At 37.5% G+C, this 24,338-nt stretch overlaps 1 protein-coding gene and 1 long non-coding RNA gene across 4 annotated transcripts; one reads left to right on the top strand and one right to left on the bottom strand.

Annotated features, from left to right (window-relative positions):
- The first annotated feature begins 12,614 nt into the window (after positions 1-12,614).
- On the top strand, positions 12,615-17,601 carry SMCO1 (single-pass membrane protein with coiled-coil domains 1). 3 transcript variants are annotated; one of them, XM_037837640.1, is made up of 3 exons: positions 13,557-13,606; positions 16,579-16,728; positions 17,157-17,601. In XM_037837640.1, the coding sequence occupies exons 1-3, from the start codon at positions 13,557-13,559 to the stop codon at positions 17,599-17,601; spliced, it is 645 nt and encodes a 214-aa protein (XP_037693568.1). The 3 variants fall into 3 exon arrangements, 2 of the variants coding, with proteins under 2 accessions (XP_037693568.1, XP_037693575.1); XM_037837647.1 differs by lacking the exon at positions 13,557-13,606 and adding an exon at positions 13,637-13,661 and having other exon boundaries at positions 16,578-16,728; XR_005217180.1 differs by lacking the exons at positions 13,557-13,606; positions 17,157-17,601 and adding an exon at positions 12,615-12,675 and having other exon boundaries at positions 16,579-16,715.
- LOC119535164 lies at positions 14,507-23,172 on the bottom strand. Its single transcript, XR_005217181.1, has 3 exons — positions 23,125-23,172; positions 21,505-21,613; positions 14,507-15,128 (listed from the first exon to the last, which is right to left on the bottom strand). It is a non-coding gene; the product is annotated as an uncharacterized LOC119535164 (long non-coding RNA).
- Between the last annotated feature and the right edge of the window lie 1,166 nt (positions 23,173-24,338).

Below are 24,338 nucleotides of genomic sequence, written 5' to 3'. Positions count from 1 at the left end.
TAGCTTACACTGTGTGACTGTGTGATTGTGTGAACCTTGTGGCTCCCACTCCCTTTATCCAGTGTATGGACAGATGAGTAGAAAAACGCAACAAAAAGTAAATGAATAATAAGGAGGAATGGGGGGTATGGGATGTTTTGGATGTTCTTTTTTACTTTAATTTTTATTCTTATTCTTTTTTTTGTGATAAAGAAAATGTTCAAAAATTGATTGTGTTGATGAATGCACAACTATATAATGGTACTGTGAACAACTGATTGTACACTGCATGATTGTATGGTTGTGAATATATCTCAATAAAATTGAATTTAAGAGGATCTAAGATGGTGGCATAGAGAGGAGTAGAAGCTAAGTAGTCCCCCTGGAACAACTAAAAAAAACCAGAAACAACTAGTAAATAATCTGGAATAACTGCAGGGGGACAAACGTGACTGTCCACTCATCATACACCAACCTGAATTGGGAGGAATGCCCAAGATCACAGCATAAAATCTGTAAGTAAAAACTGCGGATCCAAATTGGGAGACCCCACCCCCACAGCCTGAGCTAACAAAGCTTCCTCCCAGCAAGCGAATATAGCTCAGCTGAGCTCCAACTGGGGTTTTAATTAGCGAGTGTGAACTGCTCACTATGCTACGAATCCCCAACAAGTAGACAGAGGCTTTGGGTGACAACTGACCTTGGAGAGCCAGAGGGTTGCCTCGGACTAGCTCTGTTCCTTTTTTGACTCAGTGGAGAAAGCCTCAGCCATTTTCAGTTCCCAGTTCTGTGACCCAGACAAGGGTATAGCACAGGCAGAGAGAGACCATTGAAATGCTAATAACCACCCCCCCCCACCCCGAGGGCATCTATCTTCTCTAAGAGGAAAGAGGTGGGGCCCAGCTCTACTGCCTGTCTTTCATTCAGAACTTACACCAGTCAAGAATTATAGGCTAACAGGTGCCACCTGCTGGGCAGAAAAGCACAGTGACCGGAGGCATCAGAGGGTGTACCAATTTTCTAAGACATACCCTCAGGGAAACCGGATACTGACTATTTCTTCCTTCTGGGACCTTAGCCCATTCTGGTCTGGGGAGGCCTGATTGGAGTAACCAAGGAAATCATGCCTAGACAACAGGAAACTACAACCTACACCAAGAAAAATGAGGTTATGGCCTGGACAGGGGAACAAACTTGCACTTCAACTGTGATGCAGGAATTGAAACAACTAATAAGTGAATTCAAAAAGTTTAGGGAAGATATGGCAAAAGAGATGAACCGTATAATGAAAACACAGGATGTACATAAGGTAGAAATTGAAAGTTCAAAAAAACCAACTGGTGGAATCTATGGAAATGAAAGGCACAACACAAGAGATGAAAGACACACTGGAAACATACAACAGCAGATCTCAAGAGGCAGAAGAAAACACTCAGGAACTGGAGAAAAAGGCACCTGAAAGCCTACACACGAAAGAACAGATAGTGAAAAGAATGGAAAAATATGAGCAACATCTCCAGGAACTTAAAGACAAAACGAAAAGCAAGAATTTACGTGTCATTGGTGTCCCAAAAGGAGAAAAGAAAAGAAAAGGGGCAGAAGCAATAATAGAGGAAATAATCAACGAAAATTTCCCATCTCTTAGGGAAGACATAAAATTACAGATCCAAGAAGTGCAGCGTACCCCAAACAGAATAGATCTGAATAGGCCTATGCCAAGACACTTAATAATCAGATTATCAAACATCAAAGATAAAGAGAGAATCCTGAAAGCAGCAAGAGAGAAATGATCTATCACATACAAAGGAAGCTGGATAAGACTATGTGTGGATTTCTCAATAGAAACCATGAAGGCAAGAAGGAAGTGGGGTGATGTATTTAAGATACTGAAAGAGAAAAACCACCAACCAAGAATCCTATATCGGGCAAAACTATCCTTAAGATATGAGGGAAAGCTTAAAATATTCTCTGACAAACAGACAATGACCGAGTTTGTGAACAAGAAACTTGCTCTACAGGAAACACTAAAAGAAGCACTGCAGACAGAAAGGAAAAGACAGGAGTGAGAGGTTTGAAAACAATTTTGGGAGATAGTAGCACAGCAATGTAAGTACACTGAACAAAAATGACTGTGAATATGGTTGAAAGAGGAAGGCTGGGATCATGTGGGACACCAGAACAAAAGATGAACAATAAAGACTGGGACTGTGTAACTCAGGGAAACCTAGGATGCTCAACGATTGTAATAAAAGGTACAAATATATTTTTACACAAGGTAGAACAAATGAATGTCAACATTGCAAGGTGTTAAAAATAGGGTGGGATTGGGGGGAAAGCACAATCAATGCAAACTAGAGGCTAGAATTAACAGAAACATTGTATTATGCTTCCTTTAATGTAACAAAAGCAATATACCAAAGCTAAATGCATATGGGGGGGGGGGGGAATAGGGGAAGGGTATGGGATTCCAGGCATTGGTGATGTTGTCTGACTCTTTATTCTACTTTAGGTTAATGCTATCTTTCCTTTTGTCACCTTCTAGCTATCAAGTTTTTTTGTTTGTTTGGTTGGTTGTTTTTCTCTCTTTCTCTTGCCTTTTTCTTTTGCCTCTCTGCCTTCTCTGACTCTTCCTCTGTCTTTGTGGAAGAAATGTCCTTATATAGAGAGTGGCGATGGTGCTCAATACATAAATATGTGACTATACAGGGAACCAACAATTGTTTACTTAGGACGGAATGTATGGAGTTTGAACAAAACCATCTTAAAAGAAATGGGCTGTTGAAGAAATCTTGAGGGCACTATATGGAGTGAAATAAGACAGAGACATAAAGGCAAATATTGCAGGGTCTCACTGATATGAACTAATTATATTATATGTAAACTCATAGACATGAAATATAAGCTACCAGGATATAGAATGAGGCTCAAGAATGGGGAGCGGTTGCTTATTATGAGCAGAATGTTCAACTAGGGTGAACCTAAATATTTGGAAATGAACAGGGGTGATGGTAGCATGTAATGAGAATAACTAACAGTGCTAATAGGTGTGTGAAGGTGGTGGAAAGGGTAAGCTCAGAGTCATGCATGTCACCAGAAGGAAAGTTGGAGGTTAAAAGATGGGAATGTATAAAACCGTGAATCTTGTGATGGACAATGTCCATGATTAACTATTCAAATATTAGAAATCTCTCTCACGAACTAGAACAAATGTATGTCACTATAACTAGAGGTTAATAATAGAGAAGCATATGGGAAAAAAATATACCTATTGCAAACTATATACTACAGTTAGTAGTATTTTAACACTCTTTAATCAATAGTAACAAATGTACTATACCAAAACTATGAATCAATAATGGAGGGAGGGGCTTGGTTAGGGGTATGGGAGGATGTGAGTTTCCTTTTTTTTTTGTCTTTGTTTCTTTTCTGGAGTAGTGCAAATGTTCTAAAAATTGAAAAAAAATAGTTGTGTTGATGGATGCACAGCTGTATGGTGGTGCCGTGGGCAACTGATTGTGCACTTTGGATCTCTGGATAGTTGTATGGTATCTGAGCAATCTCAATTAAAAAAAATAAATTATAGAAAAAAGAAGGAAAAAAATTGAATTTAAAAAAGCATATATGCAAAAAGAATAAAGGCTGAAAAAAAATCAGTGAGCTAAGTACACATATCTCAAGATGTTAGGGAAAAAAGAGGAAATTAAACCTAAAGATAGTAGAGGAAAGAAATACTGTAATAAAGATCAGAACAGAAATTAATGAAATAGAAAACAAATTAATAAAAGAAGGAATTATCAAAGGCAAATATTGGATCTTTTAAAAGGTTAATAAAATGGAAATGCTCCTGGCAAGACTGATAAATAAAAGAGAGAAGGCACACTCAATCAATAAAAGGATTGAAGAAGGAAAATCACTCTCTATCCATATAAAGAGACATTAACATGTTAGAATATTATAAAAAAATTCATGGCAATAAATTTGGAAGTCTATCTGAAATAGAAAAATTCATTGAAAATTTCACTTGGCATAAGACAAGAAAGAAAATATGAATAGACCTATATCTGTTTTTTGCAGATTTTATTGAGATATTTTCACATATCATATATTCCATCCAAAGTATACAATCATTGTCTCACATTATCATCATCTGGTTGTGCAATCATCACACTCAATTTTAGATGTTTTCATTGCTCCAAAAAGAAAATTATCAGATAAACACAAAAATAGAAAACCCAAAACACCCCATGACTCTTTTCTCCCCTTATTATTGACCTCTAGTATTGGTGTGGTACACTGGTTAGTGTTGATGAAAAGATTTTAAGATTTTACAAGTAACTATAGTCCATAGTTTGCAATAGGTATTTTCCCCAATATTCCACTCTATTATTAACTCTTTGTACCAGTGTCATACATTTGTAGTAGTTCATGCAAGGATTTATTTAAATTTGTTTTGTTAATCAGTGACATACATGACTCTAAACAACCCCTTTCAACCAAATTCGTGTACCATACAGCACTATTATTTATATTCCCAATAATGAGCTACCCTCACCACTTACCTATTTCCTAAAATTTTAAGTTCAACCTCATTATACCTTCTGAACTTATTGGGTAACCACTCCCCATTCTTTGGCTTCCTCCTATCTCTAGGTATCCTATAGTCTACATTTTAAGACTCTGAGTTTACATATTCTATTTAGTTTACATTAGTGAAATCATACAATATCTGTCCTTTTGTGTCTGATTTATTTCACTCAGCATTATGTCCACAAGACACATTCATGTTGTTGCATGCTTCAAGACCTCATTTCTTCTTACTGCTGCATAATATTCCATCATATGTATATACTACGTTTTATTTATCCACTCATCTGTTGATGGGCATTTGGATTATTTCCATCCTTTGGCATTGTGAACAATGCCGCTATGAACATTTGTGTGCAAATGTCTCTTCGTGTCCCTACTTTCTGATCTTCTGGGTATATATCGAGTAGCAGAATTGCCAGGTCATAGGGCAACTCAATATTTAGTTTTCTGAGGAACTGCCAAACTGTCTTCCACAGCAGCTGTAACATTTTACACTCCCACCAGCAGTGAATAAAGTATTCCTCTCTCCACATCCTCTGCAACACTTGTAATTTCCTATTTAATAGTAGCCATTCTTATAGGTGTGAGATGGTATCTCATTGTGTGTTTGATTTGCATTTCCCTAAATAGCTGATGAAGATGAACATCTCTTCATGTGCTTTTTAACCATTTGTATTTCCTCTTCACTTCTGTGAAGATTCATATCTTTTGCCCATTTTATAATTGGGTTGTTTGTCCTTTTATTGAGTTGTAGGATTTCTTATATATACTGGATATCAAACCCTTATCAGACATATGGTTAGCAAATATTTTCTCCCATTGAGTTGGCTGCCTTTTCACCCTTTTGACAAAGTCCTTTGAAGTACAGAAATGTTCATTCTTGAGGATTTCCCATTTATCTATTTTTTTCATCCATTGCTTGTACTTTGGGTGTTAAGGTCTTAGAGGCTACCTCTTATCACTAAGTCTTGAAGATGTTTCCCTATATTTTCTTCTAGGAGTTGTAAAGATGTCAGTTCCAAATGGACTCCCAGTTTGTACTGTTGTAAAAATTAGGAAGCTGATTCTAAATTTTATATGGAAATGCAAATGGCCAAGAATAGTGTAAATAATCTTGAAGAAGATAGCTGCAGGACTCACCTTATATGATATTAAGACTTACTGTAAAGCTACAGTATTTAAGAGAGTGTGGTACAGGTGCAAGAATAGACAAATAGACCGATGGAACGGAAGAGAGGGCAGAAATTGATGCTTATATATATGGAGACTTGATTAATGACAATGGTGTTCTGCAGAGGGGTGAGGAAAGGGTAGTCTTGGTAATAAATGGGATGAGGTCAATTGCATATCTATGTGAAGAGGAAATTAATTTTGACCACTTCTTCACTTTCACTCCAAAATTATTTCTAGGTGCATTATAGATATAAATGTGATAGGTAAGGCAATAATGTTTCTAGAAGAAAAAGAAAATAATATTTTCATAACCTTAGCATAGGAAATATTTAATATATGACCTCAAAATGAAAACACTGGTAAACTGATATATAGGTTGAACTGTGTCCCCAAAAAGATAAGTTCCAAGTCTTAATCCCCACTCCTGTGAATGTGATCTTATTTGTAAATATGGTCTTAGAAGTTGTTATTAATTAAAATGAGGCCAAACTGGATCCGGGAAAGCTGTTGTAATCCAATGTGTCTGGTGTCCTTATAAGAAGGGATAATTGGACACAGACAGACAGACATAGGGGAGAGGGAGAATGCCATGCAACAATTAAGGCAGAGAATGCCAGGACAAAGGCATGGAACAGATTCTTCTCTATAGCATTCAGAGGAAGCAGAGCCATGCCAATACCTTGATTTAAGACTTCTAGCTCCCAGAACTGTGAGACAGTAGATTTCCATTGTTTTAAGCCCCCAATGTGTGGTAATTTGTCATGACCATTCTAGGAAACTAGGACAATTGAACTATATTAAAAGAGTGAAAAGAAAAGCCACAAAGTGGAAGAAGATACTTGCAATATGTATAAATGACAAAAGACTCAAATCCACAACAAATATCTCAATCAATTAATCAACCAATTTGAAAAGTCAAACAATCCAATAGAAAAATGGGCAAAAGACATGAACAGCAGCATACATATGAAAAGGTGATGAACATCACTGGAAACCCAGAGTGCAAATTAAAATGCATACACACACCAGTGTGGCTAAAATTTTTAAAATCTACAATACCAAGTGTTGATGAGGTGGTGGAGCAACTGAGACTCTGATACACTGCATATGAGAGTGAATATTGATACAAGCATTTTGCAAAACTAATTGTCAATATATGTCAAGCTGACTATAAGCATATTCTATGACCCAGCAATTCCATTTCTAGATATATACCTACCAGGAATGCATATACAAAAAGACATGCACAAGAATGTCCACAGCAGTATTATTTGTAATAGTCCCAAGCTGGAAATCACCCAAATGTTCAACAAGGATAAATAAACCAGGATATATTCATAGTATGGAATACCAGACAGAAATTTTAAAATAAGCTAATTCCTTCACTCAACAATGTGAATAAATCTCATAAACATAATGTTGAGCAAAAGGAACCAGTTGAAACAATGAATACCTCTAGTCATGATAGAGTGACACCAGACTAATCTTCATGTCATAAACAATTAGATAACTGTGCAACATATATGAAATAATTGTTTTCAGTCATTGGACTACAGGCAGTGCAGGACTGTGGTCACTGAGAGAAGAGAAATATCTGACAACCAAATTAAATGAACAAATTTCTTGAAAGATGTATATTACCAAAACTGACACAAGAAAAAATAGGAAATATGACTAGCCTTACAACTATTGAAGAAAAAGAATTTATATATGAAAAGCTTGCCAGGAAAAAACTCCAGACACAGATGGCTTCACTGGTAAATTCCATCAAAGACTTAAAGAACAAACAATAAAAATCTTTTGTTAGCTATTTCATAAAATAGAGGAATAGGGAATACTTCCCACCTCATTATGTAAGGCCAGTATTATCCTGATACAAAAACACCAAAAATAATCCGACCAAAATTCTTCATGAACATAGATACAAAAGTCCTTAAACAAATATTACCAAATTCATTCCAATGATGTATAAAAAAATAATGCATCATAACCACGTGGTATTTGTCTCAGAAATGTAAGGTTGACTTAATATTTGAAAAAATATATATATATATAATTATCTCATTAGATACAGAAAAAACATTTGACAAAATGCAAAATCTATTAATGATAAAAACTTGCAGCAAACTAAGAAGAAATGAAATTTTCTCAGCTTCATAAAGGACATCTACAAAAAAAAATCTACAGATTTTTAAATGGTGAAAGATTGAACATGTTCCCTCTAAGGCAAGGCAAATGGACAAGGCAAGGATGTCCACTCTTGCTACTTCCATTTGGCATTGTACTGACAATACTAGGTACTGCAATAAGGTGAGAGAAACAATTGCCGAGGGCTGGCCTAACCCTCAGCAACGGTCAGGGTCCTGATAGGGGAGCTGGAGTCAGCAAAGGAACGAGACAGACACCTTGTTGTGTCTGGGTACGAAGATGAAATCTCCGACCAAGCAGAGCATCAGAGCTTTATTTTTATAATTTTCTATAACATACACACTAGCATTTAGGCATACAATACTAGAATAGTTTGGCTAAATTTCAGACATTATTTATTCTTACACAATGACCAATGGGTTTGCAGGGACAGATTCCTTGAAGCGTAGCAAGACACAGTGTTCCGGGCACAGGCATAGCAATTCCTACTATTGAGTACCAAGCAATCTATAACTATTTTTTTGTGTTCATGTTTTAGAGTCTGTTAATCATTACCTTTTTGTTTCTTCTAACTAACTCTTTCAAAGCTACTTATTTCTTCTAGCTAACTCTTTCAAAGCTTGGGAAGGGGGATTTTGAGCAGGAAGGGTGACCTATTGTCTTCTAAGAAAGGAGCAGGCATTTTCACTACGCTGAAGCTAATGCAGGGTAAGCTGCTGGCTCATTAATGGAGCTAGGTGTGGGAGCATTCCACCACCACAGAGCCCAAATGAGAAAAAGAGGCAGTATGTATATAAGAAACATATAAGAAACAGCATAAGAAACAAATTCCTTTTAGGCAGGAGTCATAGGTGCCACTTGATGCTCCGCCTTGTGGAACGGTTACCACGACATGTACTGAAGGCCCAGGGACCGTGCCACTAGGCCGACTGTCGGGTGCTGAATTGGCTGCCCACAAACAATAACAAAAAAATGCATATGGATTATAAAGGAAAAACACTGTCTTTATTTACAGATGGCATGATTGTGTTTATATGCTTAGGAATCTAAAAATGGAACCCATAAACCACCAGAACCAATAAGTGAATTTAGCAAGATTTCAGAGGTCAATAACAAAGTCAACAAATTAAAATCAATTGTATTGCTTATACTGACAACAAACAATTGGAAAATAAAATTTAAAAAAACAGTATCATTTTCAGTAACATCAATAACAGTCTATTTAGGGATAAATTTTTTACAAATTGTGTGGAAAACACTGCTAATAGAAATTCAAGATGACTGAAATATATGAAGATTTATACTATGTTCATTTTATTTCACTTTACATGTACTTGAATGTTCATAGCAGCATTATTCATGATAGCCCAAAAGTAGAAACATCCCAAATGTCCATAAACTGAGTGTGGCATATACAAAACAGGTTCTGGAATTTAATTCAGAAATAAAAGGAATGATGTACTGGCATGCTAAAACATGTGAAAACTGACACATGTGAAAATCCCATATTAAGTGAAAGGAGCCAGTCACAAAAGACCACACATTGTATGATTCCATATATATGAAATGTCAAGATTAGGCAAATCTACAAAGACAGGAAATAGATTAGTGGGTGCCTAGACTGGAGTGAGGGGTAGTGGGAAGGAATGGGAAGTGACTACTAATGGGTATGGGGTTTCTTTTTGTGGTGACAGAAATGTTCTAAAATTGATTGTGGTTATGGTTGCACAATTCTGCAAATATGCTAAAAACTATTGAATTATATGCTTTAAATGAGCCAGTTGTGTGGTATGTGAATTATGTCTCAATAAAACTGTTAAAAATACATATTATATGATCCCATGTACAAAAATTTCAAAACCAGGCAAAACAAATCTATAGCAAAAGATAATGTTATCCTTTGGGAAGAAAGGTGTTTTAGTTTCCTAGGCTGCTCAAAACAAACACCATGAAATGGTTTGGCTTAAACAATGGGAATTTATCAGCTTTCAAGCTTACAGTTTTGAGGCTGTGAAAATATCCAAAGCAAGGCATCAGTAAGGTGATGCTTTCTTTATGAAGACCAGCTGCCAGCAATCCTTGGCTCCTCTGCCACATGGCAAGGCATCTGCTTGTCTCTCTCTTCTCTTGCGAGTTTTGAGTTTCATGGCTATCAGCTTCTTGCTTCCATGGCTTTCTCTCTCTTTGTATTCATTCCTTTTATAAAAGACTCCACTAATAGGATTAAGACTCATCCTGAATGAGGTAGGTCACACCTTTACCTGAAGTAGCCTCATCAAAAGGTCCTACTTACAATGGGTTCACACCCACAGGAATGGATTAGATTTAAGAACACGTTTTTCTGGAGTACATAGAGCTTTAAACTGTCACCAGAGGGACAGTAATAATTGGGAGGGGCCACAGAGGATTTCTAGCATGTTGACAATAGTCTATCTCTTGATTTGGGCTAAGGTTACATGAGTATATTATCTTTGTGATGAGTCATCATGTTTAACAATACATTTTTCTGTGTATATATTATACTTTAATAAAACTACTTCAGTAGATTTGAGGTAGGTAAACCATTTCTATGGTTTTCTGCAGTTCCTTAGTGGAAACTAACATAATAGCCCCACTCTCTATGAGTATACCTTTATATGTAAAATGTATTTGAAACCAACACATACATTTTGGGGTCAATAACTGATCTAGCTAGTAGGGTCTGCTAGGGTTATTTGAAATTACTGCTAGAACAAGAAACGTCTCACACAGACAGCAAGAGTGCAGTCTTAATTTGATTTCCCAGGAAGGAGGACCTGAGATAAGGATTTGATTGCAAGTAGTTTATTTGGGGGTGATCCCAAGAAACATCTAGGATACAGAAGTAGGACAATGAGTCAGAGAAGGGAAGGACACTGATACAGGTGCACTGAGTAAGTTCCCCCTTTGGGCAACCAAGTCTCAATCCTGTTAGAGAGCTCTTGATAACTGCTATGATCTCCATTTTACAGATACAGAAACAGAGGCTGAGAGAAATTAAGTAACATGTACAAAGTCACAGATTTAATAAGTGGTAAAACAAGAATTTGTATCAGTCTGTCTCAAGAGCCCAAGCATAATTTGGTTTGAAGGGCACCAAAATCAGGGTACTATAGGTAGCACTGAAATCGGGTTTTAGAACCAGGAATCTAGGAATGAGAGGGGAAGAAACAAACACAAGCAGGCTGCAAACAAATGGAGGGTCAGCCTAGAATCAGCTCTGTTATTTGGATCTTACTTTTATTTGATGAGCAGGCCAGGTACAAGGTTGAGTCTGTGGATGCAACTAATAAAATATATAGAAATCTCACTCTAGAATATGGGCTCAGATATTCTCAATGAATCCTTTTGTAGTCTTTACAAATTCCCAAGTTAAAGAACTCCTTTCTCTGACACATTGGTGTAGATCAATATCTGCACTGCGTACACTTACTTGAGGAGGGCAGTCAGCTCCTGAAGTGCAAAGTGAACAAAACCAGTCTGACAGCCCCCCAACAAAGTATTATTATACTAAATCCTATTTCCATCTGCACATGCTATTGTTAGAAGAACTCAGAAGACAAAGTGACCACTTCCTCATTTAATCTCTGGCAAAAACTTCCTGGATTTTAGGGTAAGAAGCCTCTGGAGATAATACTCTATTAGTGTCTATACACACAAGAGTGCATCAAAGAACATGGCTTTTTCTGGGGGAAATAATATAGCCAAACTAGCACACCTTGACCTCAGCTCACTTGGGATAAGCCACTGTGGGACCAGTCCCCCTTCCTCAACCCCCATCCTCTGTTAGAAAGTTTAGCACAAGACAAAGAACAAATAGGTCTGCCATGGAAACAGAGCCTGCCAATTCTACCCACCACTGCTGTTTCTTCTAGGATGCTGCCTGCCTATCTAGATCCAATACTTGTTCCCTCCTTTCTGTTCTCATTTCTACCCCTTCTCTGTGAAGACCTAAATAGTACCTGTTGATCCTTCCATCTTTGTCTGCCTCTATGGTATTGAACTTTTTCTTTATTTGTTTATTTTACTTTTTATTGTAGTAGCCAATATAGGGCACAAAATTTCCTATTTTAGTCACATTCAAGTGTACAATTCAGTATTATTATGCTACCATCACTGACATCCATTACCCTTCCTTCTTCATAATCTCAAACATCCATTAAGCTATAACTGTCTTTGTGCCCTGCCCCTGGTAACCTCTAAACCACCATCGGTCTCTATAATGTTTATTTCTTCTAGGTATTTCATAAAAGAAATAATTCTTATTTCACTCAACACACTGTCTTCAGGATTCATCCATGTTGTCAAGTGTATCAGAATTTCATTCCTTTTTAGAGCTGAATAATATTAATTGTATGTATATACCACGTTTTATTTATCCATTCATCCATTGATAGACACTTGGGTTTCTTCTACCTTTTGGCTATTGTGAATAATGCTGCTGTAAACATTGAGGTACAAATATCTACTTGAGTCCCCGCTTTTAATTCTTTTGGGTATATACCTAAAAGTGGGATTGCTGTGTGATATAGTAATTCTATTTTCAATTTTCTGAGGAACCGCCAAAGTGATTTCCACAGATGACCATTGAAAGCAGAGTTTCCCTGATGCTTTGGAGGTACTAGCCCAGAGTTTGCCCTGAGAAGCTGACACTGAGACATTCTGGAGAATGCCATTTTGAAACGCAACCTGGGAGCAAGCAGATGCCAGCCATGTGCCTTCCCAGCTAACAGAGGTTTTCTGGATGCCAATGGCCATTCTCCAGTGAAGGTAATCCATTGTTGATGCCTTACCTTGGACACTTTATGGCCTTAAGACTGTAACTTTGTAATCAAATAAACCCCCTTCATAAAAGCAAATCCATTTCTGGTATTTTGTATAATGGCAGCATTAGCAAACCGGAACAACCAAGATTGGGGAGGGGCCCAGACTCCCCTGAAGCACATGGCTGCCCAATACCTGAATAAAATTTAGATTCTATTAATCAGAAAAAAGTGAGAGGAGTGGTGGGAAGAATGGCCACTGGGTAGGCCACAAAGAATCTTGCAAGGTTTTCTCCCACTGAGGCAAGGAAGGACCTGATTCCCTCAGGACACACCAACTTTTCTGAAGATTCATGTGAGACTCACTGACTCCAACCCCTAAGAATCCTCGCGGGAGTTACAGTGTCTCTCAGATCTGTCCCTTTGTCTTTCCATTCCCAGGACCAATGTATATCATAAAAGGTCTGGGGCTCTCTTTAAACCTAGTTAATTAAATAATGAAGCTGTTAAAATTTGGGAGTAATTAATATTTCCATCAAATTTAATCCTAAAACATGTATACATATGTTTATCTCTATATACATTTACCAGAATATACACAGAGCCACAATTACACATGGTTGTGCTATGTTGACGTACTATGGATCAGTTTTCAAAGGGAAATATTATAGTGCATTCCAGGACACCTGTGTTCACATGGGCAGTTCTTTGAAACTATATTTGGATGTACAGGCTATTAAAAGCTTCTTGTACTGAGTGACCTTTTAGACAGCATTTAGATTGTATGCTCATGCTGTTTTGCTGCCTGTTGCTGAGTGGAAGACAGTAGAAGACCCTGAATTCAAGCCTCTACTGGGTTTTTGTTTTGTTTTGTTTTGCCTTAAGAAGATGAACAATGAGACCACAACCCTGATATCCTTGAAGGAGGCCATGAAAAGGTTGCTAAGGGTAATAGGGAGGGAGCAGGTATGGGTTGGCTTTTCTGGGAAGATGCATAAGAGAAAATGAAGAATAAAAAATAGGCAAAGAATTAGACATGATTTAGATTTTTATTTCTGTTAAAGTTGTTCAGACCTTCCAGGTTCAAAAATATGTAAATTGCAAATAAAAATCTACTCTCAAGTGCTATAGTTCCATTCAACTTACTGAGTACCTACTATGCATGTGATAAATGCTAGGTATACAAAGCTAAGCAAAATGTGGTTTCTGCCTGGAAGGAGCTCACAGCCTTTAGGGACAACAGAAGTATTAAAAATAATTACAATTTAATGCTGTTGGCCTTATAATAGGTGTACCTAAAGGGCTATGAAAACATGAAGGGAGGCTCCATTAATTTTGCCTTTGATGCTAGGAAAAGGAAGGCTTCATAGAGGGACATTCAAGCTGGATCAAAAAGAGCGAGTAGGAGTTTACAAGAAAGAAAAATATGTAAAGGAATTCTAGGCTGAGGAAACAGTACATACAAGCCATAGAGCTTTGGGATCCCTCACTGTATTCAGTCAGTGGCTAGATGTCTCATGTGGCTGGTGACTAGGATATGTGAGAGAACTGGCAGAAGATGGGAGCAAAGGGCAAAGAGCTTTGTGATCCTTGCTGAGGACATTGAAGTTGGCTCTAAAGATATAACCAGGCAAGTCAGAGGCAGCATAAAAGACATATAAGCAGTAGAGTAAACATGATCAGAATTGTGTTCTAGGAGAATATTTCAGGAGGATGGATTGGGGGTGGTAGAGGCTGAAAGTAGAGGTCCAGTTAGGCCACTGTAATCCTAGGTCCAGGTAAAAGATGATGAGGACCTTATTTAGTGGGGATGGAGAAAAGGGGATGGATTAGAGAGACATTAGTGGGGAGAAAGAAATATACAAAGGTGAGAATTATTCTGATATTTCTAGTTTAAGCAATTGGATATATGGTTATGTCATTAACTGAGTGGGGAAGAAAACAATCTGGACCAGATTTGCAAATATGTTGTTTAGGATTTATTTTGAAAGGCCTGAAAATGCCCTTTGGTGAAAGGATTCCAAAGAATTTATGCAAATGTAAACTTTTATACTGATTGACAAGCTAAAGGTCAAGCTAAAGATGACCTATAAGCAATAGACTTGTCTTAGTTTCCCAGCTGCTAAAATACCATACAATAGGTTGGCTTAAACAATGGAAATTTATTGGCTCATGGTTTTAGGATAGAAGTCCAAAACTGAGGCTTCAGCAAGGTGATGCTTTCTCCCTGAAGACTGTGGTGTTCTTAAACTGGCCTCTGGTGATCCTTGGGTCCCCGGCTTTTCCGTTACATGGCAGCAGCTTCTTCTTTCTCTTCTGGGTTCCCTTGACTTCCAGTTTCTACTCCTTTCTCTTCATGAAGCTTCCAGTAATGAGATTAAGGCCCAAACTCATTCAATTGGGTCACATCTTAACTAAAAATAACATCTTCAAAAGGTCCTATTTATGATGGGTTCACATCTACAGGAATGGATTAAGAACATGTTTTTTTTTTTTCCTGAGGTACATAATTCAACCTACCACAATATGCTTAAAGGTCTAAAAATTACTATAAACAGTATGCCAGATGAATGGTTTGGAGTTTGAGATAGAGATTGCCAGCATAATAGGTCATGCAAACTTTTACACATTTCACACTAAGCCTTATCGCTCTGTAAAAAGAACCCAAAGCAGTGAGAAACACAGGAGTCAAAGCTAAATTTTGATGGCGGGGAGGCTAGTAGATTAAGCTTAGGACAGTTGAGTTTGACATCTCCAACCAAGTGGAGATGTGCAAGAGAGTTGAAAATGCAGGTCTTAGAGCTCAGAAAAGAAGCTGAATTAACCTTAGTTGAAAGTGAGAACCAAGAAGAGAAGACGGTCAAGGACAGAACCCTGGGCAACTGCAAAGGCATTCCGGTCACTGGGGACATAGAAGCTCAGGAAAGTCATGCGTGTGTGTATGTGTGTGTGTGTATACCTTCCTTCATGAAAGACAATGTGGGTAGCTTCAGGCAAGTGAGTTGTGGTCCCCCAGTTCTTTGTGGCTCAATTAGACATAATTCTGGTGCTACGGTGCCCTCTGATGATCAAGCCTGTTCACAGCAACTTAAATCCCCACATTGGGCTTGGAAGCTTAGCATCGCATTCATGTCACAGATGTGAATCATATGAGAGGTATTTTATTACTTCTATGTAAGGCCTATCTAGGTGTTGGGGTACAGACATAAAGACATCCAAAAAATAGTCTCTGATCCTCTCCTCCCAAAAGCTTACAATTTAGTTCATGAAATGTTAACTCTAAAAATAAAGCAGGATGTGGGGAGTGACAGGTGGTAGAGACAGCCCCGTCACAGAGCAGTAGAGCCTGAGGAGATCTCCAGGTGGAGAGGTGGGGAGATTCAAGGAAGAAGTGGAATTTGAGTTGATCCTTGAAGAAAGGATAGGATTTGGACAGTTATAATAGGGTAGAGAAAGCAACCTTATTCAAATCCTTCTAGCATTAGCTAGCTATATGACATTTGGTCTCAATCTTTTTGCATCTCAATTTCTTTATCTATAAAATGGTTAAAAAAAACACTACTTCTCACAGTTGTGAGAATCAAATAATGTTTGCATAAAATACTTTTTAAAGTATAAAGTACAATACAAAGACAAGACATAGCAGACAATTCAAGAAATTAGAGAATTAGACATTGTTTGTTTTTAAATTTTTGATAAAGTTTAAAAAAATAGGGAACATAAAAAATGCAAGAACTAGAAAGGTGGCTAGAGAGAATGGCAAATAGAAACATCTGCCCATAATTTTTAATTTAAATAGTTATCCAAATTTGATAATATTGTCATCAATGTCTTAGAGCCTTATTTTAATTCAAAACCTCAGTTTTGTCTTGTGACCTTAACTAACCCTTGATTTTTTTTTCTCTTGTAGAGTAGATCACAAACTCCAAGCTTTAGAAGCACAGTTCAAAGAACTGGACTCCACCAAGGATAACCTAACACAGAAATTTGAACAACACAGCAAGACTTTGGCAAGCCAGGCAGCCCAAGATGAGATATGGATAGCAGTTCTAGCACTTAAGTGAGTATCCGATGAGAAATCAGTGGAATTTTGTGACTTTGTGAGTTTCCAGCAGGCATTCCAGAATTTAATTTCCCAGTGATGGAGTGTGAAAAAATTACATCTTCTTAGGTTCATTCAAACAAGATTCATTTGAGCACCTGTTTAAATGCTAGGCACTATGGTAGCTCTCTCATCACAGAACCTCTTGTTTGCCAGTCTTACTAACGCAGAGATGGATAATATATCTCCCCTGACACTGAGGAACTTATAGTATGGGAGGCCTGACAACTAAGCTTCTCAGTTAGCACAGCGCCTATTTCTAAAGTATTTTCTAAAACACAGAAGCTACTTCTAGTGGGTTTGTACTCTGAGTTAACCTAATAGAATTCATTTTATCTTTGTACAGTAAGAGTTCTATTGCTAAAGAAGCTCTCCACATTTTATAGGTTCACTTCAATGGAACTGAATATTTTATACAGCTACGTCGTTGAAGTACTCATTTGCTTGCACACTCGTGTGCTTGAAAAGTTGCCAGATCTTGTGAGAGGTCTTCCCACCTTAGCTTCTGTCCTTAGACAAAAAGTCAAGAACAAGCGCATTAGAGTTGTCTGGGAGTCTGTCCTGGAGGAGTTTGGGCTGCAAGAAGGAGATATCATAGCACTTCGTACTTTTTTTATTGCACATGGTAACAAAGCAGAACACTATTCTGCTAAAGTGAGACAGATGTACATCAGGGATGTCACTTTCATGATCACTAATATGATAAAGAACCAGGCTCTGCAGGATGGTTTGCTGAGAGCTGTTCAAGTAATTGAGAAGGCGAAAGCAGTCAGGGCCTCCAAAGAACAAAAGTCATCCTTAAAAGAGTTAATACTATCAGTCAAAAACTAACCTGTTGAAGTCGTAAGGCATGCAATGATGTGAATGAACCTCGAGGACATTATGTTGAGCAAAATAAGTCAGAAGTCAAAGGACAAACATTGCATGATCTCACTAATATGAACTAACTGTAATGAGCAAAACTTGAGAGTTAAAGTAGAAAGCATAGGTTATCAGGAGATAGAAAGAGAGAAGAGATTGGGCAGTAGATGCTTAAGGAGTACAAAATGTTTAATAAGGTTGATTGTAAAGGTCTGGAAATGGATAGCACAATACTGTATGATGGTGGCACAATTCTGTTAAGTGTAGTTAACAAAGCTGAGTGTGAATATGGTTGAAAGAGGAAGGCTCGAGTCGTGTATGGCACCAGAAGGAAAGCTAGAGGATAAAAACTGGGACTGTATAATTTAGCAAAACCTAGAGGGGACAGTGATGGTGGTTAATTTTATAAATACAAGAAAGTTTTTACATGAACTAGAACAAATGTACGTCTCTATTACAAGTTATTAATAATAGGGTGGTATATGGGAAAAATACAATGAATGTAAACTAAGATCTATAGTTAACAGTAACACTGTAATATTCTTATATTAATTGTAACAAAGGCACTATACCAAAGCTAAATGGCAATAATAGGGGGGATATAAGGGTATGGGAATTTTTCCTTTGGAGGAAATGAGAATGTTCTTATACTAACTGTAGTGGTGAATGCTTAACTATGTGAATATACCAAAAGCCACTGATTGTACACTTAGGATGGATTGTACGGTGCATGAATAGAACTGCTAAGAAAATAATAGGGGGAATAGGGGTATGGGATGTTTTGGGTTTTCTTTTTTATTTTTATTTATTTTTTGGAGTAATGAAAACGTTCTAAAATTGATTGTGGTGATGAATATACAACTCTGTGATGATACTGTGAGCCACTGATTATATATTTGGATGGATTATATGGTGTGTGAATGTATCTCAATAAAATTGTATTAAAAAAGACTAACCTGTTGCCCTATGACCCAGTGATTCTACTTCTAGTAATTTATCTTGCAAATTGTAGAAAACGTATATATACACATTTATTCACTATAGGCCTATTTTTATAGCAAAAGTGAGGGGAATGCAGGGGAGTGAATCTCCCTGGCAACATGGAATATGACTCCCGGGGAGGAATGTAGACCTGGCATCATGGGACGGAGAACATCTTCTTGACCAAAAGGGGGATGTGAAAGGAAATGAAATAAGCTTCAGTGGCAGAGAGAATCCAAAAGGAGCCGAGAGGTCACTCTGGTGGGCACTCTTACGCACACTTTAGACAACCCTTTTTAGGTTCTAAAGAATTGGGGTAGCTGGTGGTGGATACCTGAAACTATCAAACTACAACCCAGAACCCATGAATCCGAAGACAGTTGTATAAAAATGTAGACTGCGTGGTATGTGAATATATCTCAATAAAATGATGATTTAAAAAAAAAAAAAAAAAAAAAATGTAGCTTATGAGGGGTGACAAGGGGATTGGGAAAGCCATAAGGACCACACTCCACTTTGTCTAGTTTATGGATGGATGAGTAGAAAAATAGGGGAAGGAAACAAACAGACAAAGGTACCCAGTGTTCTTTTTTACTTCAATTGCTCTTTTTCACTCTAATTATTATTCTTGTTATTCTTGTGTGTGTGCTAATGAAGGTGTCAGGGATTGATTTGGGTGATGAATGTACAACTATGTAATGGTACTGTGAACAATCGAAAGTACGATTTGTTTTGTATAACTGCGTGGTATATGAATATATCTCAATAAAATGAAGATTAAAAAAAAAAAAAAAAAAGACATAATGCTGAGCAAAATAAGCCAGGCACAAAAAGAGAGATATTGTATGTTACCACTAATGTGAATTCTGTGAAAAATGTACAATGTTTTATACTGTAGAATGTAGGGGACCTAGAGATACCAATTAGTGGAGGGGGAATGATAATCTAATAAGAACAGATAAACTATGGAGGGTAATCTCAATGTTATGGGAATGCTCAGGAATGATTATGGTTTGTAAACTTTCTTGGATATAGTAAGATCATGTTGGAATAGAGTTATTTTAGGTTTTTTTTTCTCTTATTCCTTTGTTTTCTTAGGGGTTGTTAATTTTCTTGGGGTATGGTAGGAACATGTTGGAAGCAATGTAGTTATTTTAGATTATTTGTTTTTCTTACTCCTCTGTTTGGACATGGTTTATTAATTTTCTTGGGATATGGTAGGAACATATTGGAAGCAAAGTAATTATTTTAGGTTATTTGTTTTCCTTAATCCATTGCTTTGTTTGAAATGTTGTGGGTTTTTTTTAGTTGTTGTTTGCCTGTTTGTTTTTAATTTTTTGATAAACAAAGTTAAAAAATTGAAAAAAAATCAGTAGAAAAATGGGAGTAAAAACTAAATGACAAATAGGGTGGGATGGGGGGATGGTTTGGGTATTCTCTTTTCACTTTTATTTTTTATTCTTATTCTGATTCTTTCTGATGTAAGGAAAATGTTCAGAAATAGATTGTGGTGATGAACACATAACTATATGATCATACTGTGAACAGTTGATTGTATACCATGGATGACTGTATGGTTTGTGAATATATTTCAATAAAACTGAATTAAAAAAAAAAAAAGTGAGGGGAATGCTAAGGGAAGTATAAATTGATACAATGGATATTTTCTGTGTAGCCACATAAAAGAGTGAAGCTCTTCGTGTAACGACATGGAGTTATAACCAAGATGTATTGTTGTTTTAAAAATATGTATTTCCAAAATATATTGTTAATTAGAAAAAAGGGCAAAAACATATACATATGCATATATATATATGTCTATGTGTGTGCATATATATGTGTGTGTGTATTTATATGTGTTTGTGTGTGTGTGTATTTATTCTGGAGAGACCATGAGAAAGTTGTAAGATTGGTTGTCTTGAGGAGGAAAACTGATTGGTAGGAGGAAGTCTTTTTGACTGTTAATCTATTTTGTACATTTTGAATTTTCTACCATTTGTGACTGTATTACTGTGCTGGTTTGAAGCTGTTATGTACCCCAGAAAAGGCCATGTTCTTTTAACCTATTCCTGTGGGTACAAAGCCATTGTGAGTGGGACCTTCCAGTTAGGTTATTTCAATTGAGAAGTGACCCAGCCCATTCAAGGTGGGTCTTAATCATTTACTGGAGTCCTTTATGAGGATAAAAGACAGAAAAAAAGCCAAAATTGCTCAGAGAGAAATACAGAGAAAGAAACACCCAGAGAGAGTTCAGTAAGAAGCTTAGAGGAAAGCCTCCAGAGGAGCTAAGAGAGCCATTGAAGCCAGAAGCTGAAAGCAACAAAACCCAGGAAAGAAGGACCAGTAGATGCTGGCTGTGTGTTTTGCTATCCGACAGAGAAACCAAGATGCCAATGGTCTTCCTTCAGAGAAGGCAGCTTACTGTTGATGCCTTAATTTGGACATTCTGATGGCCTTAGAACTGTAAATTTGTAAACTAATAAATCTGCTTTGTAAAAGCCAATCCATTTCTGGTATATTGCATTCTGGCAGCTTGAGCAAACTGAAACAATTACCTATTAACAAACAAACTGTAAAAAACACCTAACATATATACCATGACATGCTATAAATTATATGTTGATGTACATTTTCTCTCTAGTTCAGTACCATAGTTATTTATACTGGGAAGGGAACTCTCAAACACTGACCATTTATTTATAATATTTACTGAACACCTAATGCCATGTGATAGGTGCTGTAAATAATAGAACCATTTAAAAATGTGGACTCTGTCCTTAAGGAAAGAATTAAGTGCTGGTGCTTTATTTAGGAGGTCCAAATTCAGGGCAGCCAGAACGAGGTAACAGGGATGTGAGACAGGGAAGGATGAGAAGTAATGTGATATATTACCTTTCTGGCCCCTCCCTCAAGATGAGCCACGAGAGGCACAGCAGGGTACTCAGCAGGGACATCCACTCAGTCTTCTCCATCGCCAGACACAGTGTCTGGAGAAACATGCCTTGGAGGGAAAAAGGAAAGGGACTTTATCTGTCTCGCTGGCTCAGACTACTGTTTTCAATGAATCAAATTTTGATCCATGGGGAATTAATTACCCCCTCACACTTCCAAGAGGCATCATGTAGGCCTTCCCAGCAGCCATTGGAAAGCAAGCTCCTATACTGTTTAGTGTAATGTTTCACAGGAGTCCAGAAGTGGCAGGAAGAGCCAGAGATTCCAGGAATACTACTGGAATTCACCAAGGCAGAGCAAGTGACTATGGGTCCAAAATTCAAGCAAGGCCAAGGAAATTTGAGGAAACACATCAAATGCATTCATTACAAAAGGCATAAGCAAGCATCTGAAAATAAAAATCGAAATGCAATAGTTAAATAATAAGACTACAATAAAAACCCCTGTCACTAGCCCATATATGCATGGGAGAGTTTAGAAGATGGGGTATCCCTGTGTTATTGGAGAAATACTTCCTGGAGGAAGTACACTGAATTGATTCTTGAAGTAGGCAAAGCAACAAAGCAACCTGTTCAGGATGAATTGCAAAAGGAATGGCATGACAAAGGAGAGGCAAGGCCTGCCTATAATTGTGCCTAAGAGCCTTCTCCTGAATGCCTCTTTGTTGCTCAGATGTGGCACTCTCTCTCTAGCTAAGCCAACTTGGCAGGTGAAGTCACTGCCCTCCCCTTACATGGAATCTGACACCCAGGGAAGTGAATCTCCCTGGCAACGTGGAATATGACTCCCAGGGACGAATGAAGACCCAACATCGTGGGATGGAGAACATCTTGACCAAAAGGGGGATGTGAAAGGAAATGAAATAAGTTTTAGTGGCAGAGAGATTCCAAAAGAAGCTCAGAGGTCACTCTGGTGGGCACTCTTACACACAATATAGACAACCCTAGCTAGCAGTAAATGCCTGAAACTATCAAATCACAACCCAGAACTCATGAATCTTGAAGATGATTGTATAAATATATAGCTTATAAGGGGTGACAATGTGATTGGGAAAGCCATATGGACCACATTCCCCTTTGTCCAGTGTATGGATGAATGAGTAGAAAAATGGGGGCAAAAAAAAAAAAAAAGGCACCCAATTTTCTTTTTTACTTTAATTGTTCTTTTTCACTTTAATTTTATTATTATTTTTTTGTGTGTGGTAATGAAAATGTTCAAAAATTAATTTTGGTGATGAAGGCACAACTATATAATGGTACTGTGAACAATTTGAATGTATGCTTTGTATGATTGCATGGTGTGTGAATATATCTCAATAAAAATGAACTAAAAAAAAAAAAGGAATGGCATGAAAGCACAAGATTTAGATGACAGTTGAGTATACCATTTGTGATGGTTAGGTTCATGTGTCAACTTGGCCAAGTGATAGTACCCAGCTGTCTGGTCAAGCAAACACTGGCCTAACAATTGCTGTGAGGATGTTTGAGGCTGGTTAATAAACCAACAGGCTGGTTTATTAAACCATCAGTCAATTGACTGCAGCTGTGACTGATGACTCACCAAAGGGCGTGTCTTCCACAATGAGAGAATGCAATTGGCTGGATTTAATCCAATTAATCAGTTAAAGACTTATAAGCAAGACAGACAGAGAAGAGTGAAGAGTTTCCTGAGGAGTTCGTCGAAGTTGCCAGTTCGTTTCCTGAGGAGTTCATTGAACACGTTCGTTGAAGATCCCAGTTCATTTCCTGAGGAGTTAGTCGAAGTTGCCGGTTCATTTCCTTAGGAGTTCATCGGACATCTTCCTTGGAGTTGACAGTTTGCTGACTGCTCTACAGAATTTGGACTCGTGCATACCCATAGTTGCGTGAGTCACTTTTACAAAGTTGATAGTCAGAGACACCTCTCATTGATTCTGTTTCCCTAGAAAACCCTAACTAATGCACCATAGTTGAATCAAAATTCTGTTTAAATAATGGGAGATCCTGCTGGAAAGGCAGATTGGAGCCATATTAGGGAGCTGGAATTCCAGGCAAAGCGGTTGACACTGTAGACAACTGGATGACAATCAAAGGTTTCAGAACCCACATTAAATCAAAACAAAATAAAACAAAAGCTCCCAAACGTACCGAAAATCCACACCTCCTTGTTTTGCTTCAATCTGGAAATCACTCCCCTCCCTAACCTTAATGCCTTCAGCCAACCCAAAAGATTGTTTTCATGCACAGTTATTTTATTTTCCACATTTATGTAACAGTTCCTCTAAAACCTTAGACCTGGTTCTTAAATACTAGGGATCACACTATTTATTCCATCATTTTCCTAGCCCAAATCTGCTTTTCTCATAGAACTCAATTCTGTAAAATCAGTTGTCAGTTAAAACACTTTATGCCAAAATGGAAAAACTTATTTAAAATGTAACAAAATGTGAAACTTGTTAGCCTCCTTCATAGTTTTGACTGTTCTAAATTGAAATTCAATAATAAAGCAGTGTATTATAAATGCACACGACACGGCTAAGCCCCAGGTTCGAGGCAGCCCTGCAGTTTGTTTCCAACGCCCATAGGAGGAAAGGCATCTCGCGAAAACCCAATTCTGCACTTGATCTTAGCCAAAAGGCCGAGAAGCGATTGAAAATCCATCTCCAGAACACAGACTTTAAGAAGGGACTGGGCTACAGAAGGAAGGATAAATGCCTGTTAAATTGTGGTAAGTTTGCGGATATTCTGACCATAACCTTTCTAGCAGCTCAACCTTTCTCGGACAAGCTTTTTTAA

Source organism: Choloepus didactylus, chromosome 1 (assembly GCF_015220235.1).
Source record: "Choloepus didactylus isolate mChoDid1 chromosome 1, mChoDid1.pri, whole genome shotgun sequence".
In the NCBI taxonomy this organism is placed as follows: domain Eukaryota; kingdom Metazoa; phylum Chordata; class Mammalia; order Pilosa; family Megalonychidae; genus Choloepus; species Choloepus didactylus.
This window is presented reverse-complemented; position numbering and strand designations above follow the sequence as displayed.